At 46.1% G+C, this 16078-nt stretch overlaps 1 protein-coding gene and 2 long non-coding RNA genes across 8 annotated transcripts; 2 read left to right on the plus strand and 1 right to left on the minus strand.

The window, feature by feature from the left end:
• The first annotated feature begins 1735 nt into the window (after nt 1-1735).
• Nucleotides 1736-7683, plus strand: LOC123493623 (uncharacterized). The gene is made up of 3 exons (XR_012182774.1): nt 1736-2227; nt 7250-7358; nt 7457-7683. It is a non-coding gene; the product is annotated as an uncharacterized lncRNA (long non-coding RNA).
• A 140-nt stretch (nt 7684-7823) lies between these two features.
• On the plus strand, nt 7824-14048 carry LOC120962736 (aspartic proteinase 36-like). Of its 4 annotated transcripts, XM_073496209.1 has the most exons (8): nt 7824-8064; nt 9251-11195; nt 13004-13166; nt 13278-13354; nt 13436-13520; nt 13599-13665; nt 13765-13836; nt 13918-14048. In XM_073496209.1, exons 2-8 carry the CDS (start codon nt 11050-11052, stop codon nt 14046-14048), a joined length of 741 nt encoding a protein of 246 aa, XP_073352310.1. In that variant the 5' UTR covers nt 7824-8064; nt 9251-11049. The 4 variants fall into 4 exon arrangements, with proteins under 4 accessions (XP_073352310.1, XP_045083309.1, XP_045083310.1 ...); XM_045227374.2 differs by having other exon boundaries at nt 13278-13520; XM_045227375.2 differs by having other exon boundaries at nt 13765-14048.
• On the minus strand, nt 11452-15781 carry LOC120962737 (uncharacterized). 3 transcript variants are annotated; one of them, XR_006662173.2, is made up of 4 exons: nt 15209-15781; nt 14536-15087; nt 12155-12274; nt 11452-12024 (listed from the first exon to the last, which is right to left on the minus strand). It is a non-coding gene; the product is annotated as an uncharacterized lncRNA (long non-coding RNA). The 3 variants fall into 3 exon arrangements; XR_005753592.3 differs by having other exon boundaries at nt 14914-15087; nt 15209-15778; XR_006662172.2 differs by having other exon boundaries at nt 12155-15087.
• Nucleotides 15782-16078: the final 297 nt, after the last annotated feature.

Raw genomic sequence — 16078 nt, forward strand, 5'->3', positions numbered from 1 at the left:
GGAATTAGCACTACGGGAACTAGGAAAGGATAAATCACCAGCGCGTGTAGCTAGCACAGAGCCTGGCCTGAGCGCACTCGCAGCCACCACACCCAGTATCTAGACATCAGCCAGCCCCACGCCTGCATACCACCACCATCACACGCGCCGGCCGGCGTTGCCTGAGCTGAGCACAACGACCTCTGGCCGGCCGCGCGCCACCCCACGCCCCACACCACCGACGAGCTTCAATCAGGCGCAGATCGCGCATGCCCAGGCCCTCGCCACCGACGAGCTTCAATCAGGCGCAGATCGCGCAGGCCCTGGCCGGCAAGGACTCGGAGGTCGCCAAGCTCCGGAGCCGCAAGATGGGGAAGGGTGTTCCAGATGCGGAGAAGGCCGAGCTCAACTCTGTCAAAGACCACCACGCCGCCGCGGTCGCCGACATGCCCAGGTGAGATCCAGACGTCATCATGTGTGGAAACATATTAGTACTTTTTTTGCGGGGAAGAAGGGATGCCATTAATTGATCAGACTTAGAATCATTTTGAATTACATCACTCACTTCCAAAGGAAAATTCCCCAGCCAACAAGCAGTTCTTTGTTGGCCACTAGCTACCTACAGTCGCCATGCCAGGCCTCGCACAATTTTGCGATCGGCTAATCTTGACCAAGGTCTAAATTTTCGAAATGGCAAAAATTCCACTCACCCTCAAAAGGTCGAAAATTCCGAAACTTTGAAATTTGTTTCGGACAACTCAACTACATCTTTTTCTAATTTGAATAATTTTAAAATTTGAACAGCTAGATAAAAAGAAATGTAGCACATATTGAACCCAACAGTACATATCAAACTTGACGGTTAGTCCGTTTTGGTCAACAAGCAGCTGACCGAGGTTCCAATCTTGGCTATGTCATATTTTTTCCAAAAAATATATTTATTGGGTGTAAATCTAATCAAAATGTTTGTGCCATATGATTTGAACCTGGACCTACATATCGGAACGAAACTTTCCTACTGCGGCTGTACTGATACCCATGTTAATTGTAACTGATCCATGTTCTTTGTTCGATAGAAATTCAAACCAACCTATTTTTTTAGCGAAAGGCAAAAAAATTGCCCACCCTTGAAATTGTCAAATTTTCAGGAAATTTCGCCCATGGTAGCTTCTGTCCAGGATCCTGAGGCCGTTTTCCTCTGCTTGAGTAGCAAATGGTTTGTTTTGCCTTGCGTACATCCTGTTCACGAGTATTAATAGACGATGCCACCGCCTCCCGATCTGATCTTCATTTCTGTATCCAATAAATTCAAAAAAAGTTATGATTTGGCCTCGTCGTGTCTGTATCCAATAGGGAGTTAAGGAGTGTAACTATAACCTATTTGTCACAAAGTTCAATACTCTCTAGAGGAGGTAAATCAATGGATACGGGTACGCCAGCTGGTTGAAACAGCCCCTACACTTCTATGGGTTGTTCCAGCCTCTGCTAGTGGGTGGTTTTTCATTTCTATAACAGTGCTTGGTTAAAAAAAAGCTTATGACTCAAGCCTCCTCAGTTTTTTTTCCACTCAACTTGGGGAGAGCCGCTTAGCGCAATGCAAGTGCATCATATTTCCAAGTCACTTGTGTTCGATTCACTGCACCTACCTAACAACGAAAGTTAAGGGAGGGAACTTCTCACAGACCTGATGTGCTCGCGTCACGTGATCACCCATGGTCACCAACCCCCACCCTAAGGAAGCCAAACCCTTGTTTCTTTAGTGGATGTCGGACGTCGCAAAAAAAGTGTATAATGATGTGGGAGTAAATAAATTCAAAACATCTCTGAACAATTTGACAAACGTACTAGTGGAGCCAATCTAGAATGGACAAATCTGTTGCTTCATCAAACTAAGTCTGACCCAAACTCAACTTTATTTTTTGTATTTTATATCATTCCTACGCGACTTGTTCCAATAAATTTTCACGCATGTTACTGTTGTCTAAAAAATAAAAATGCATTCAAGAATTTTAACCTTAGTGAAATATGGTGTTTTCTAATTTTTATCGGTGTTTAATTATTTTAAGGTTTCTCAAGTTTGGACGACTGAGCACCATGAAGTTGGTCTTGGTGGCTATTACCTCGTTGTTGCTTGCCAGTGAGGCGCAGCCCACAGTTCTGAAGCTGGAGCGCCGCAACGCACTGCCAGGAGGAGGAGTTGTTGAGCTCCCTGTGAACGGTACTGGAAAGTACAGTACATGTTCCACGGGTAAGTTTTCATACTCCTTTTTGGTTTAAAAAATTCAGGACGTTCATAAGACTAGGAACCTTGCAACAGAACTACCTAGTACCTAGTTTCCCTTTCCCGAAAGGCTGAAAGGTTTAGCAAGCGAACGATGATGTGCAACTATTCTAACAAAATTCTGAAAAACTCCCAAAAAAAAAGAACGCTATTTAGGGCAGAATCCTTATGTTTGCACCGCATCAAGAAACAAAAGTATTGGAGACATGTGCCTTTCTTTTGGAATTAGATATTTGAATCTGGAAACAGTAGAAGAACTAGCCAAAGAAATAAATTTTAGCCCCATATGCCCAAACTGAAAGTTGAAGAACACGATTGCTCATTTTAGAACCACGACATCACAAAATTAAATTGGAGTTAAACATATTTCTGGTTTACTACATCTAATATCTCATCCCTCAAAACATACAATGTGCTGAGCTAGTCATATGTTCGTAACCATATCTCATTGACCTCAATCAGTCATGGTAGGTCTTTTTTTGGGGGGATAGCAACAAAACACGCACCCACCCCACTGGGATTGGGCCGGCTCGTTAGTCTGTTTCTGCATTTTTCAGTCAGTCTTATTTTTATTCCTTTTTCAATTTTTCTTTCCCTTTCATTTCTATTTTATTTTTACAATTCGAAAACTTTAATAAAGTCACGAAAAAAATCAATTCATAATTATTTTTGAAACCGCAACCTATTTTCAAATTTGTGATTTTTTTCGAATTTGATGAGCATTTTTTCAAAACACGATTTTTTTAACATTTGTGAACATTTGTTGAGTCGAATGCACAAATATTTTTCTCATTCATGCGCATTTTATCAAATTTGTGAGCTTTTTTTTTAATTCCTGACCATTATGTTTTAAAAAATCATGAACATTTTTTAAAATTCTGAACTTTTTTGAATTCAAGAACATTGTTCTGAAATCGTCGATTTTTTTTCAGTTCGTGAATATTTTTTGAATTCGTGAGCATTTATTGGATTCACAACATTTATTTTTCACCGCGGGCGGCATGGTTAGCAACAAACACGCACCCACCTCACGGGGATTGGGCTAGCCCGTTAGTCTGTTTCTGCACTCAGCCAGCTCTTGAGGTTGGGGAGAGATGCGGGAAAGGGGGCAGCACCATAGGAACCGTCGAGGTATAATAATCTAACAAAAAGATTAAATGGACCAAAAATATTTCGTTGGATGGATAGGCTGGGGTGCAAATGCTGTGTATCGCCCCCTCGTCCATTAGTCGTGCTACGGGCTCTCGCAAGCCAGCCGGTTTTGGAAACTTCCAGGCCGGTTTTTCTTTCTTCCTTTTTCGATTGTTTTCTTTACAGGTTTTCTCGGTTTTATTTTCTGTTTATTTATTTTTCGGTTTTCTGCCTCTGTCGGGATTTCTAAAATTGTTCACTTTTTCGTAAGTAGTTTATTTTTTAAGTCGCGTACATTTTGAATTTTGCAAAAAAAATTCAAATTCATGATCAATTTTTGAATTCATCGTCAGTTTTTGAATACATGAACATTTTCTGAATTCTCTGAAAATAATAATTCTCCATGAGCATTTTCTAAATTCATAAATATTTTTTGAATTTGTGAATTTTTTTAATCTCTTGAATATTTTTAGAATTCGCTAACAATTTTTGAATCTTCATGAACCTCTTTTGAATTTGTGAACACCTTTTGATTTCATGAACTTTTTTAATTTCCGAGAACATTTTATAGAATCAGAAACCGACTAGATTTGAAAAACAAACCGTTGTGAAAAATCAGGAAAAAAACATAGCCTGTTTCTCTGAGCAATGACGAGGGAGAAAAATGGCCCACCGACGGAGCGACGTGGTGGCTGGATGCGAGGCGAAGGTGGATGGAGTGAAGTCTATTTTAAACCCTGAAGATGTAGAGGGCGGCATGAATGAACCCCGACATTTAAATCCCTGAAGTCCATACCCTGATCTCATCTATCCCGGTCGTTTTTAACCTTTGGGCTGTATCCAAACAGGGGGATTCTTATGTGGCTCGCGAAAGCCCGGGATCAGGGTGAGTCGTTCCCTATGCCATCTCCCAGTGAGGAGTGCACCCCCGCCCATGCGCAAATCCTCCGGCCAACAAACATGTTCTCCACTTGCACGTACCCATGTCATGTGTGATGAATGCATGTGGTTTACAGGACTTGTGTGTGCAGAGGAGGTCGAAGAAGTGCCAACGTCGTGTAGCATCTGCTGCGGCCCGCGTGCTTGGCATCGCCGCCGGCGCCACGCCTTGGGTCGCCACTGGCACGCTAGCAGGAGCCACACCCACTAGCACGCGAGTCGGAGAGGGCCCTGGGCCTGGAGCGACGAGCGTGTGGCGGCTGCGTGATGAAGCAGCCGTGTACACCGGGATCAACAGGGCAGCAAGCAGTGGCGTTTTGGCATACTCATCTCGCCGGGCACACCGCCGAGAAGAGCCGCCGCGGGCACCTCGTCGCGCACGCCACCGCGGGAGCTATCATCGTAGGAGAAGCGCACACCCCGCGACCGCCGTCCACGGGAGAAGGCCCACGTTGTCCGTGCACGCTCCGAGGCACGTGGTCGCCAATGAATAATGATGGAACATGCGTTGCTAGAGGGTCTCCTGATGTGCACGATCGCGTCGGCCAATAGCACGCAGCCGGCGACGCCATACCAGGGGGCTCCATCATTTACCAGAGCCACTCCATCGGCTACTCCTACGAGCATGTCGACACCCGCGGCTCCGCCCCCGCCTTCGGCTTCTCAAACTTCAGCGGCAAGCGATGCACGGGGCTTGATGCTGTGGTGGTTGAGGCGTTATCATCATGCAGTATGCGGAGGCCAAGCTGTTGCATGTGGGGAAGAAGAGAACACCCCGCTGAGTGCTGACGTGGCCGTTATTTATTTAGTCAAAGTCAGCAATCCCAGTCTCCGAATGCCACATCATCAAATCCACTCCTAAAAACGTGTGAAGGTTAAAAACGATCGGGATAGATGAGATCAGGGTATAGACTTCAGGGATTTGAACGTCGGGGTTCATTTGCGCCGCCCTCTACATCCTCAGGGTTTAAAATAGACTTCACTCAAGATGGATGTGGTCTGGTTAAGCTTTTTTTTTTCTTGAGAGAACTGGGCTTGTGAAGTCGCTGGAGCGGGGCGGAACGAGGCTGCGAGCCTAGTAGTTATGGGCTAACCCTAAAACAAAAGGTAGTTATGGGCTAGGTTGGGGGCGCGCCGGTGCGAACCAGGACTGACATAGGCCTTATACCGACCTGGGTGCAGAATTTCTTTTTCCTCACCCTGGTGTGCGATAATAATATCATAATAGTATATCTATACTATTGCCTCAAAAAAATGTCTGTACTAAATTATTATTATTATTTTGAGTTGAAATTAGTACTATTATTAGGAAAACGCTTGTTCTAAACCGACTGATTTTACGCTGCCGTAAACCGCCTCGCGAGCCGTTGGATCGACTCGAGATCGTACGGTTCCAAGTCGTCGCGCGTGAGCAAGCGGGCCCAAGCCGTTCCCACGTAAACCTCTCTCTCGGCTCACCACGTGTCCCGCCCACCGCTCCCACCTTATCTTCTCCCTCCAACCTTATCTTCTCCGCCCATCGCTTCCTTTTTCCACCCTTTTCTCGTTCAACGGCAGAGGAGACACAGCACCGCAGGGGAGTAGCCTGATTCATCCTCACGTCGCCAGGGCTGGAGTAGAGCGTGAGCGAGGTTGTCGAAGCTCTGCCGTGGCTGTGTTGAAGCGCCGCCAGAGCTGCATCGCGGCTTCTGCCGTCATCGCCGTGTGTGGCGTCGTAGCGCCCGCCATGGCCGCCGTAATGGAGGGAGGTTGTTGAAGCTCCGCCGCGGTTGCATTGAAGCGCCACCGAAGCTGCATCGCAGCTCCCGCCGCCGCCGGCTGCGTTGCAATGGAGCGCGCCCGACTGCAATGGAGCTCCGCCGCGGCTACAGTGGAGTGCGGCCGGGGCTGCAATGGAGCTTGGTCGGAACGCCACGCGCCGGTGGCTGCAATGGAGCGCGACCGAGGCAGCAATGGAGCTTCGTCGGCCGGTGGCTGCAATGGAGCTCCGCCGCGGCTGCAATGGAGCTTCGCCGGGACGTCGACGGTGCTGCATCGGAGATTTATTTTGAGCGGCAGTGCTGCCATGGAGCTGCAGTGGAGCTTGCCCGTGGGTCGTCGGTGTTGCGTTGAAGTGCAGCTTTTCGTCACCAGCCAACGGTGCTGCGATGTAGGCTATGTCGCCGGCCGTCGGTGCTGCATTGAAGGTCTCGTCGCCGGCCGCTGTTGCTGTAATGAAGCTTTCGGCGCCGGCCACCGGTGTTGCGATGCAGCCCTCGTCGCCGGCCGCTAGTGCTCCATTGAAGCCCTCGTCGCCGCGCGGTGCTGTCATGGAGCTTCAATGTAGTTTCGCCGGATGCCCATCAGTGTTGTATTGGACCTTTGACGTGCTATGCGGTGCTGCCGTGGAGCTTCAATGGAACTTCGCCGGATTTCCTCGGTGTTGCCATGGAGCTTTGCCGCGCTCCGTGCTGCCATGGAGCAGCGGCGGCGGCTCCTGATGATGCGACGCAGCTGTCAGTGCCGACTCTCGGAGCTACGATGCAGCACTTGCTGTTGTATTGGAGCGCTCGCCGGTGATGCCGGCGCTGCGAGACCGCCGAAGTAGTTGCCATGGTGGGTTATGCATCAACGCTGCGCTGCGTGGATTGATGGGTGTGGAGGATGTAAGACAGAGGAGAAAGACGATGGGGGCTGCGATTGCTGAGGGAAGTGTGCAGGTGCTCCAACTGTCACAGATCGGACGGACGTATTGACTTGCATCGAACGGTTACTAAGGCGGTTTACAAATCTAGTCCATCATCCGACTTACGCGTAGCAGTGGCCTTATTATTATTGACTGAAGGAACTTAGGGTCCCAACTTCATTTGCAATGAAATTGGCAATATATCAGCATGTACTTAAATTAATTAACTCTGCAACTTATGTTTGGATTTGCAGGCCATATTTGACTCGCGTGATGCTTGGGAACCCACCACAGAGCTTTGACGTTCTCATCGACACGGGAAGTAGCCTACCGTGGATTGGTTGTGACACAGCGCGACTTCCTGTATGCCATTCTCTCCCACGCAGAACATTTTTTTCTGGAGAAATATTCTTTTCTATCCAATCAATCAAATCACTAACAATTTTTCATTTGTTTTACAGACACGAGTTTTTTACCCTTCACCGTCAACATCGGTACTCGGTTGCTCAGATCAGCGGTGCCAGAGTCTGGAGAATGCGAGGAATGCACAGTGCAACACCTCCAATAATAGGTGCGCTTATGATCTCGGGTATGGCAATGGGGATGGTGCCACAGCTTCGAGCGCCGTCGGCTATTATATATCTGATTTAGTGCACCTGAACGGCCCTTCTACTCCTGCACGCATTGTCTTCGGGTATGCTTTCTTATCCTCAATGTCATTATTTATTGGGATGGGTATATTTTCCGTCCCTCAACTTTCTCGAGAGTATAGAAATAGTTCTTCAATTGAAAAGGGAGAACTCTTTATTTAGACCATCGGGTTTGATCGTGCGGCGCTGGATTCTCTCACGTGCCCGCCTGGATACTCTCGCTGGCAACACGGGTTTGTTCCAATCGCGTGGTGTCTCGCGGATAGCGAAGTAGAGGACTCAGATCCGGGCGCTACCCAGGCAGCAGCTGACGCGAGAGGCGACGCGACGGCATCCGGAGCGGCGAAGCGACGGCGACGGGAAGTGGAGGCGCGCACGGCGACAACTGACAGCATCGACGACGACGCTCCGCCGCACAGGTATTCCACACCCGCCCCCAAATCGAACCGAAATGATAGGTCTCAGTACAGGATAAAGGCTCCCAACGCCCCCCTCCAAATTCACAGTGGTACGCATGTGGGAGATCGAGGACCGGCGCTCTAGGGGCGGAGGGGACTTGACAGCGAGATAATTGTGGGGCGGAGGGGCTCGTTGGGAGCCTTTAGGTCAGGGACGATAAGGTCAGGGGGTGGTTGCTGGATAGATCGTGTGTGTGACGAATTTGCTTTGTTTTACATTAGCGAATCCACAGCCAACGCAGCAAATCTACTGTGAGAGGTGATTTGATCTGCTGTTTCACAACAACAGGAATGTTCTTCAGAGTTCAGACTGAGAGTGCTGCTTCATTTGTAGCACAGAATCTAGTGTTCTTTATTTAATTTTCAGAGCACTAATTGTAAGCAGCAGCAGGAATGTTTGTTGTCCACACTGGGATGTACCTTTTTGTTCTCTTTTTTCTAGTAGTGGGCTTGATTCTACGCAACTGGGAGTGGTGCTTCATATGTAGCATAGACTCTAGTTGTTTTGTGTTCATTTCAGAGCAGCGATTTGCAGTTTGCACACAACAGCAGGAATGTTTTGTTGTCTAGACTGGGATGTGCTTTTTGTTTTCTGTTTTCTAGTCATGGACTTGATTCTACGCAAGTGAGAGTGGTGGTGTTTCAGTGCAACACAGACTCTAGTGTTTTTTTGTTCATTTTTCTAGGACCCCTTTTGTCAAAAAATGAGGCTTGCGACTACATGCATGGTGTGCTACATAATGTGATAACGATTCATTAGTAACTTTGTTTCATCAACAGGTTTACCTCTTTGCATGTTTGCTGCTAGACAGTGTGTTTTTTCTTATTTTTTTGTTATCAGTGGGCAGTGGCTAATCGATGACATACATGCAGTAGGGTATTATATCCAGGGATGATGTGTTCTTTTGTTTTATCGGTAATATGCAAATGTAGAGGTGGGGGTTTATATCCAGGGGTGATGTGTTTTATTTGTTTTGTTGGTAATATGCAGAGGTAGAGGTGATGGTTTTTTATCTAGCAATTTGTGTTTCAGCAAGTAGTGGCATTGTAGAGATAGTGTGTTTTCTATCTAGTTGGTCTACTACTCTTGTTGCATAGTTACTACAACGTTTTTATTTTTGTTGTGGTTTGTGTTTTCTCCTCGCAGAGCCTCAATGATGGATGATGAAGACTCTACTGATGGATTATTCTCAAAACAGTTTTCAACAAGACGGATACACGTACAATTGCTGAGAAAAGTCTGAATAAGGATATCATGGCAGTCTTAAGTGATTACTGCTAGGTAGTGGCTAGGCTGCTGCTACCCCGCATGAGCTGCTCCATGGGGCAGACAACGACCACTAGTGACGCCCTTGTGTTCCAAGTTCCAACAGCCCCGAGGTGCCGACGAGCGTGCCGAATCAAGCTGCCGCAAACCCAGCATTGACACCCTCTGCATCGCAACTCCGGCGGTCGCTGCATCGCAGCTCCGGCGGCCTCGTGGCCGCTGCACTGCAGGTCCGGCGGCGTCGACGACAGCTGCATCGCAGCTCCGACGGCCGCTGCATGGTAGCTCCGGCAGCGTCGTGGCCTCTGCACTGCAGGTCAGACGGCGTTGACGGCCGCTGCATCGCAGCTCAGCAGTGCAGCTCCGACGGCCGCTGCATCGCAGCTCCGGCGGCGTCATGGCCGCTGCATTGCAGTTCCGACGGCGTCGACGGCTGCTGCATCGCAGCTCCGGTGCCCGCTGCATCACAGCTCCGGCGGCGTCGATGGCCGCTGCATCGCAGCTCCGGCGGCGTCGACGCTCGCTGTATCACAACTCCGACAGCCGTTGCATCGCAGCTCCGGTGGTGTCCCAGCCGCTACTGCCTAGCTGGGAGATGTGCTTGGAGCGCTACCATGGGCGATGCATGATGGTGCCTGACTCTTGTGTTGCGCGAGAGGGAAAATGCTGACTGGAAGTGCAATCCGCGAGACACCAAGCGAACGGTTATGATGTGCATGATCGGACGATTAGCAAGGCGGCTGATAAGTTGTTGTTATCATCCGGCTTACGCCTAGCATCTGCCAAAACCACTATTGAAGGTTTCCCGCTGATATCATCCAGGTTTGACCGCCATGTCAGAGTACAAATATGCGGTCCCAGTTATCAGCATGGGAGACAAAGAAATTATGCTTAAAATAAAATGGGCGTTTCTGGGTTCAAAACTGGGACTTCCAGTACGCCTGCGCACAAGCTAACCACTTTATCTGACATACATTGTGTATGCAAAGACGTACAGACTGATTTATACATATCCATATATTTAAAAAGTTCAAAGTTAACTTATTTGTTCCCCGCAAAAAAAACTATTTGTTCAAAAACGATTTATTTTTTCTTTCGAATTGGTAATACTGAAAAAAATCAGCTATGCCACGTTGTGTATTTTTTCCATTGTTTTTACTCAAATATAGCATTTTTTTCTGTTCATAATTGAAACTGTAGAAAGGAATCGCAGTGGATATATGTCGTCGTATAAATAAGGAAGCTATACCACATGCCGTATTCTGCAGGTCCCAGGTTCGAACCTGGCAACCAACAGTAACAATTTTTAGCTATCGTTTTATTTCTTCCTATAACAAACAAGTGGGACCCACATACTTACACTCTGATATGGCGGTCAAAGCTGTATGACGTGTCCGGTTTTGGTCAAAACCATTTCGACAGCGGGAACTAAGATTTAGCGGTTTTAGAGTCGAGGGACCATTCCTATACTTTCAAAACAGTTGAGAGACGAAAAGTATATTTTTTCCTTATTTATTTATTTTTGCAGGAGCCTCTAATATCATTACTCCATGTTCTATTCTGTACCATCAATTTATTAATCCCTTTATTAATCTTCCCACAATAGGTGTACTACTTCGTGGTCTGGGCAACTGACACGTGGTGTATTCGACGGAATTTTTGGCTTGTCGCCTTTTGGGATGTCGTTTATTTCACAGCTATACTCCCTTGGACTCTCTGGCAACGTATTCACTCTCTGCATGCATAGTCCAACTGGTGGCGGAATTCTTGCCTTTGGTGAAGCCCTCGAGCCTGGCTTGACCTACACACCCCTTTTGCCATCGCCGTAAGTCTTCTATCATTTTGTTTTGTACTTTTCCCATCATTTATCAACCGCCAAACTTGCCCTGATCGGTGGTGCAAAACACCTTAGCTTATCGAGATCCCGATTGATTTTTTCCGTGGTGGTACAGATGGTAAACACATTAGGTTTTGCAGTGAAACTCAGGAACCAATAGTTATAAAAGGGCTGAACCCGTAGAACCCGAAGGGAACTACTGTAGAACAAACATGCATGCTTCGCCACATTGTACAACACATAATGAATCATTGACTGAGCAAACATTAAGTAGTTGTGTTTGAACAAATGTAATAACAGACACCACCGTATCTTCAGTCTCGTCGTTGCCATTTATCGCAGTATTATTCGCAGTTTGTGTGTACACCTGCAGCTATTTTTCATCGCAAGCACCAATTGTATAGCTATAGAGTACCCTGCCATGGCACACACACCCAGGCTCGATCCCAGGTAGCAAGGCATACATGTGGAGACCGTGGAGCGAATGCTATGAACATAACCTATTCATGGAATGCCGCAGTTTTCAGATTTTTTTCCCCTGTGCTTGGACTTGGTCGATGTAGAAACCCAAAAGACAGATTTGTCCTTCGTTGCAAAGCCAATTTCATTGTTTGATCCCAGGTTTCCGGATAAATTGACAATATATAGGTGTAAAATAAAGCAGAAGTTAACTGCTTAATGATAGACAGTGCCAACTGGAATAGTAGAAGGCTTCAAGTCTGTCCAAGCCCTCGATTCTCAGAGTTTAGTTTTCTCTGCATCATTCATAAGCGCATTCAGCAGTCCTTCTGTAGCGTGCTAATTAGAGAATCACTGGCTGAAAACAAAAGGCAGAATGCAAGAAGGGTTGAGCATGAAGGAGTCAATCTAATTTACGCTGGAAGACTTTGCCCGGGAAATCTGGCGGACATAATTAGCATTATATCTAGATAGACGACACCACCAACCTTGAAGAATATTAACACCCTTAAAACTGCCAAAAGCACTAGAATGTCCAGCTTCCCTCACGGTTCAATAGCTGGCAACTTTAAGGTGGAAGCCCAAAAGGCAGACTTGGAACATTAGAGCTAGCAAAGAAACGAAGAAGGATGCTTAAGCATTATAATAATAAGCAAGTAGAAGTAATTTGCATTGTCAAACAACTAAATGGAATATGATCTGTTTTTTTTTTGTTTTTTTTGTTTTTTGCAGAGAGTTATTGTTGTCTGGTTTGTTAGGCAGGTACAAAACAAAACAGATAACACATTCTATATGGAAAGATTCAAATGACCTAAATGAAAAATGGTCTACCACTCCAGTCCATTCAACTTTAGATGCTGCTACTATTTTCCAGGCTTTATTACCTTCTGCACAAAAACTCAACATGTAATTTTTGTCGTGCTATTTTGGTTCTAGTTAGAATTGATTAGTATTTCTGTTCATCATATGCTTCAGAGATGTAGTATATGAGTGCTTATGTCTAGTGTGTTGTCAAAGTTATCAGCTTAATGTTGATTTTCTAGTGCAACAACTACATCCTTAAACTCGTATATTTGCAATTTCGTAGAGCACTAACTAAAGCTGCCCAGAAAATGGTGAGGCGGAGTGTATAGCAGTCATAGCAGTAGGCTCACATCCCCTTTAGAGAGTTTGGGGTATCAAGAATGTCGTCTTACTATCAACGCTTTCCTGTCCCAGCTAAGACATCTTGTATATTTAAATTAACTCGTAGAATAATGTTAATTTATCTAAATTTCCATGGAAACTACTATACTCTGTCTCAAGTGCACCGTCCTAACTATCTTGATGAAATGCAGGCAATATTACCAAGTGAATCTACAGAGCATAGCTGTAAATGGGCAGACACTCCCCATTGACAGCTCCGTGTTTGGACCCTCACCCAGTAATTTTACCTTCGTAGATTCGGGAACAACGCTCGCATTTCTCGCAGATGGAGCATATGATCCGTTTATTAACGCTGTAAGATCACATGATATATTCATCTTTTTGTTAGCTACAACAAGCAACACATGATCTACCTAATTTACTTTAGATGCAAGAAAAAAAAAGTCTTATGATTTCTGTCCACAGATAAGGGCTGCAACCCCTCCGTCTGCACTTCCGTTCACCAGGGAAAATGGCGAAATTTGTTTTTCCACTTCCACCAGGTATTTTCCTTTCATTATGGAAACAAAGTTAACAACATCTATCAAAATAACTTACACCTTCATTGTTTGTGCATATTGCAGTATTGACTCTGCTTTCCCGTCCGTGGAACTAGACTTTGTGGGCGGTGCCAAAATGTTTCTGTATCCTCACAACTACATGTATTATGTATGTAATAGAGTCTTCCAACATTGAATTACTTTACTGTCTCGTAGATGGTTAACTGTTCTAGACCTCCATTTACAGGTTAAGCCTTCAGTGTATTGCATTGGCTGGCTTAGGAACACGGGGAGACAAGTCACTTTACTTGGAGGTACAAAAATCCGCGAAACTATGTTTTTCAGCATTCTCAACAACAATAATGCATGACTGAATATTGTCTTTTCTTTTAACAATTGGATTATTTACGCAGATATCGTGCTCGTAGACAAGATTCTTGTCCATGATTTGGAGAAGAAGCGCCTGGGCTGGATGAACTATGATTGTAAGCTAAAGTCTTGTCCTTCTACTTTAACCTTTAGTTGTTTTAACCACTTGATAATCAATAACTCCAAATCTCTTTCAGGTTCTCAGCCTATCAATGTCACTACTGCGCGTGGGAAGAAATACACTAACTCTGGGCAGTCGTTGCACAGTATCACGACAACTTTTACAGTTGTGCTCGTAGTTGTCATATATATCACTCTGCTCACCTAGTTGTTCGAGTTCTGGTTGTTTGGTCCAATGTAACTACCTAGTGCTATACATTGCGAAATCGACCTACACTGATTTGATTATGTGTGTACTTATTATGTGTGCAAAATCGACCTACACTGATTCTACAGTTGTAACTTCTGACCAAAGGATTTACTGAGGAACCATTATACAGGGTACTGACATTGAGTCAAGAGATCTAGGAAGATTGTGTATGCTAAAATTTCAAACGTATAGAATATTCAGAAGCTAAGCATCATGCCTTCGCCTAATGCTCAGAGGCAGAAGGTTAGATATACGTTGAAGATAATATGAGATTTAGCATGTATTTTGAAGAAACAACACACCACATCCAAATCCACTCTATGAGAAAAATCAACTAATCTCATTGGGTAATACTGCAATTACTAATACTATTAGATAAGGTAACATGAAAAAAAATATGTACAGCCTATTGCAGGGATGAAAGCGAGCAGGCATGAAAGTGTACTCATCCGGTGCTTGAGTTGATGATGCAGGGATGGTAGCCTATTGCAGGGATTTTGTGTTATCGCCTAAGGCGATGCAGATCATATCTCCTTCCCTACCTTCAGCCCATAATCCGGCTAAGAATGTTATTGCTGATAGACCTAAAAAACTAATTAGCCTTTTTTGTTATACATCAGACATAAGATGCTTTGTGGAGCCTTCTTGCTGGATTCAACGAACTGTTCCAGCTAAGAATATTATTGATGGTAGACTTACAGAACTGCACAGTTAATTTTTGTTATACACATCAGACATAAGCCAATTTTTGGGGCTTTCTTGATGAATTCGACGACCTATAACAGTATAACACAGAGCAGGAAATATAAGGATGAAGGCTTACTTGCCTGCATAGTGTTGGCAGGACTGTAGTTCGTCCTCTCCACAGCCTCGCCGATCTGCTCCGGCGCATCAGCCATCATCAGTCTGACCAGCTGATTCACTGACTGTTCCCAAAATACAACCTTGGCATCTCTTACTTCTTCAGCCCACGAATCGTCCAGTTGCATCTGAAATTCTTCAATAAGAAAGTCCACGCAGTATCCATGAGGACCGTGAGGGAAACCAAAGGTACTTCATCCCACAGTCCATTTTCTCCATTAGATTTAGATATGAATGTTATAGCACAAGAGGCTGACCGTGAAGATTTTAGTTGCTGAAGAAACCAGTGCCAATTTTCACGGTTCTTGTCGTGCACTACAGTGAATACAACTGCGAACACATCGCCTTCTCCGTCAACTGAAGTAGCAGTCAGTAACTTCCACTTCTTAATTCGGTTTTGGAGATACCGCATCAAGGAAAAGGAGTGACCTGCACCAATGCTCAAAACCATGAAGCGATGCATGGAAGGCAACAAAGAAACAGAACTTTGAATCTTCCCGGACGACGGGTTGTCTTCTGGCGAAGTCGGCGGAGGCGACACTGGGCAGTCTTCCGGCGAATTGGGCGGAGGCGACATTGGACGGTTCTGAACTTGGGATGCAATTTAGCTGGATTTCCGGTCGAGGTTTTCTTCATGCTCCGCATTGGAGCAGTTCTCCTACGCGGATCCGATCCAAAACGGACACGGCCGAGGTTGGACTTGGAGGAGGCTGGTGGTGGCGCCGGGGAAGATTGGGTGGGGAGGGGAAGGAGAAAAGGACGGCGGCCGGGGTGGCGGCGCTGGAGCGAAGGGCAGCGCGTGGCGTCCGTGGGTCAATGCTTTATTTTTTTCTTTCAGGCCAAGGTCAGCCCGTGCGTGGGTTCTCTTCAGCCCGTGTGATTTTTCTGCAGCCCAAGGCCCAATATGTCGGCGCCTTTCTTTAGGTGAGCCACTAGTTAACGAGCGCGCACGGTGCTAGACACCGCGTCTCGCTAGCCGCGCGACCTGGTTTCCCTCTCGCTAGGGTTTTGGTTCCTCTCGTCGCCGCCGGCGACGTTGAGAAAGTTTGTGCCCTTCTCCTCCCCGGATTACCGTCCTCCTTGCCCGGCTGACTAAGGGGTAGTCCTGGATTGCCGCCCGGCCTTGG

The sequence above is a fragment of the Aegilops tauschii genome, chromosome 4 (genome assembly GCF_002575655.3).
Source record: "Aegilops tauschii subsp. strangulata cultivar AL8/78 chromosome 4, Aet v6.0, whole genome shotgun sequence".
NCBI lineage: Eukaryota > Viridiplantae > Streptophyta > Magnoliopsida > Poales > Poaceae > Aegilops > Aegilops tauschii.

Excerpts from the sequence above, each read along its gene's own strand:
- LOC120962736 (XM_045227373.2), top strand. The coding sequence starts at position 11,050 with ATGTCGTTTATTTCACAGCTATACTCCCTTGGACTCTCTGGCAACGTA. Across the intron at positions 11,196-13,003 it reads ACACCCCTTTTGCCATCGCC|GCAATATTACCAAGTGAATC; the intron begins GTAAGTCTTCTA and ends GATGAAATGCAG. Across the intron at positions 13,521-13,598 it reads CTCACAACTACATGTATTAT|GTTAAGCCTTCAGTGTATTG; the intron begins GTATGTAATAGA and ends CTCCATTTACAG.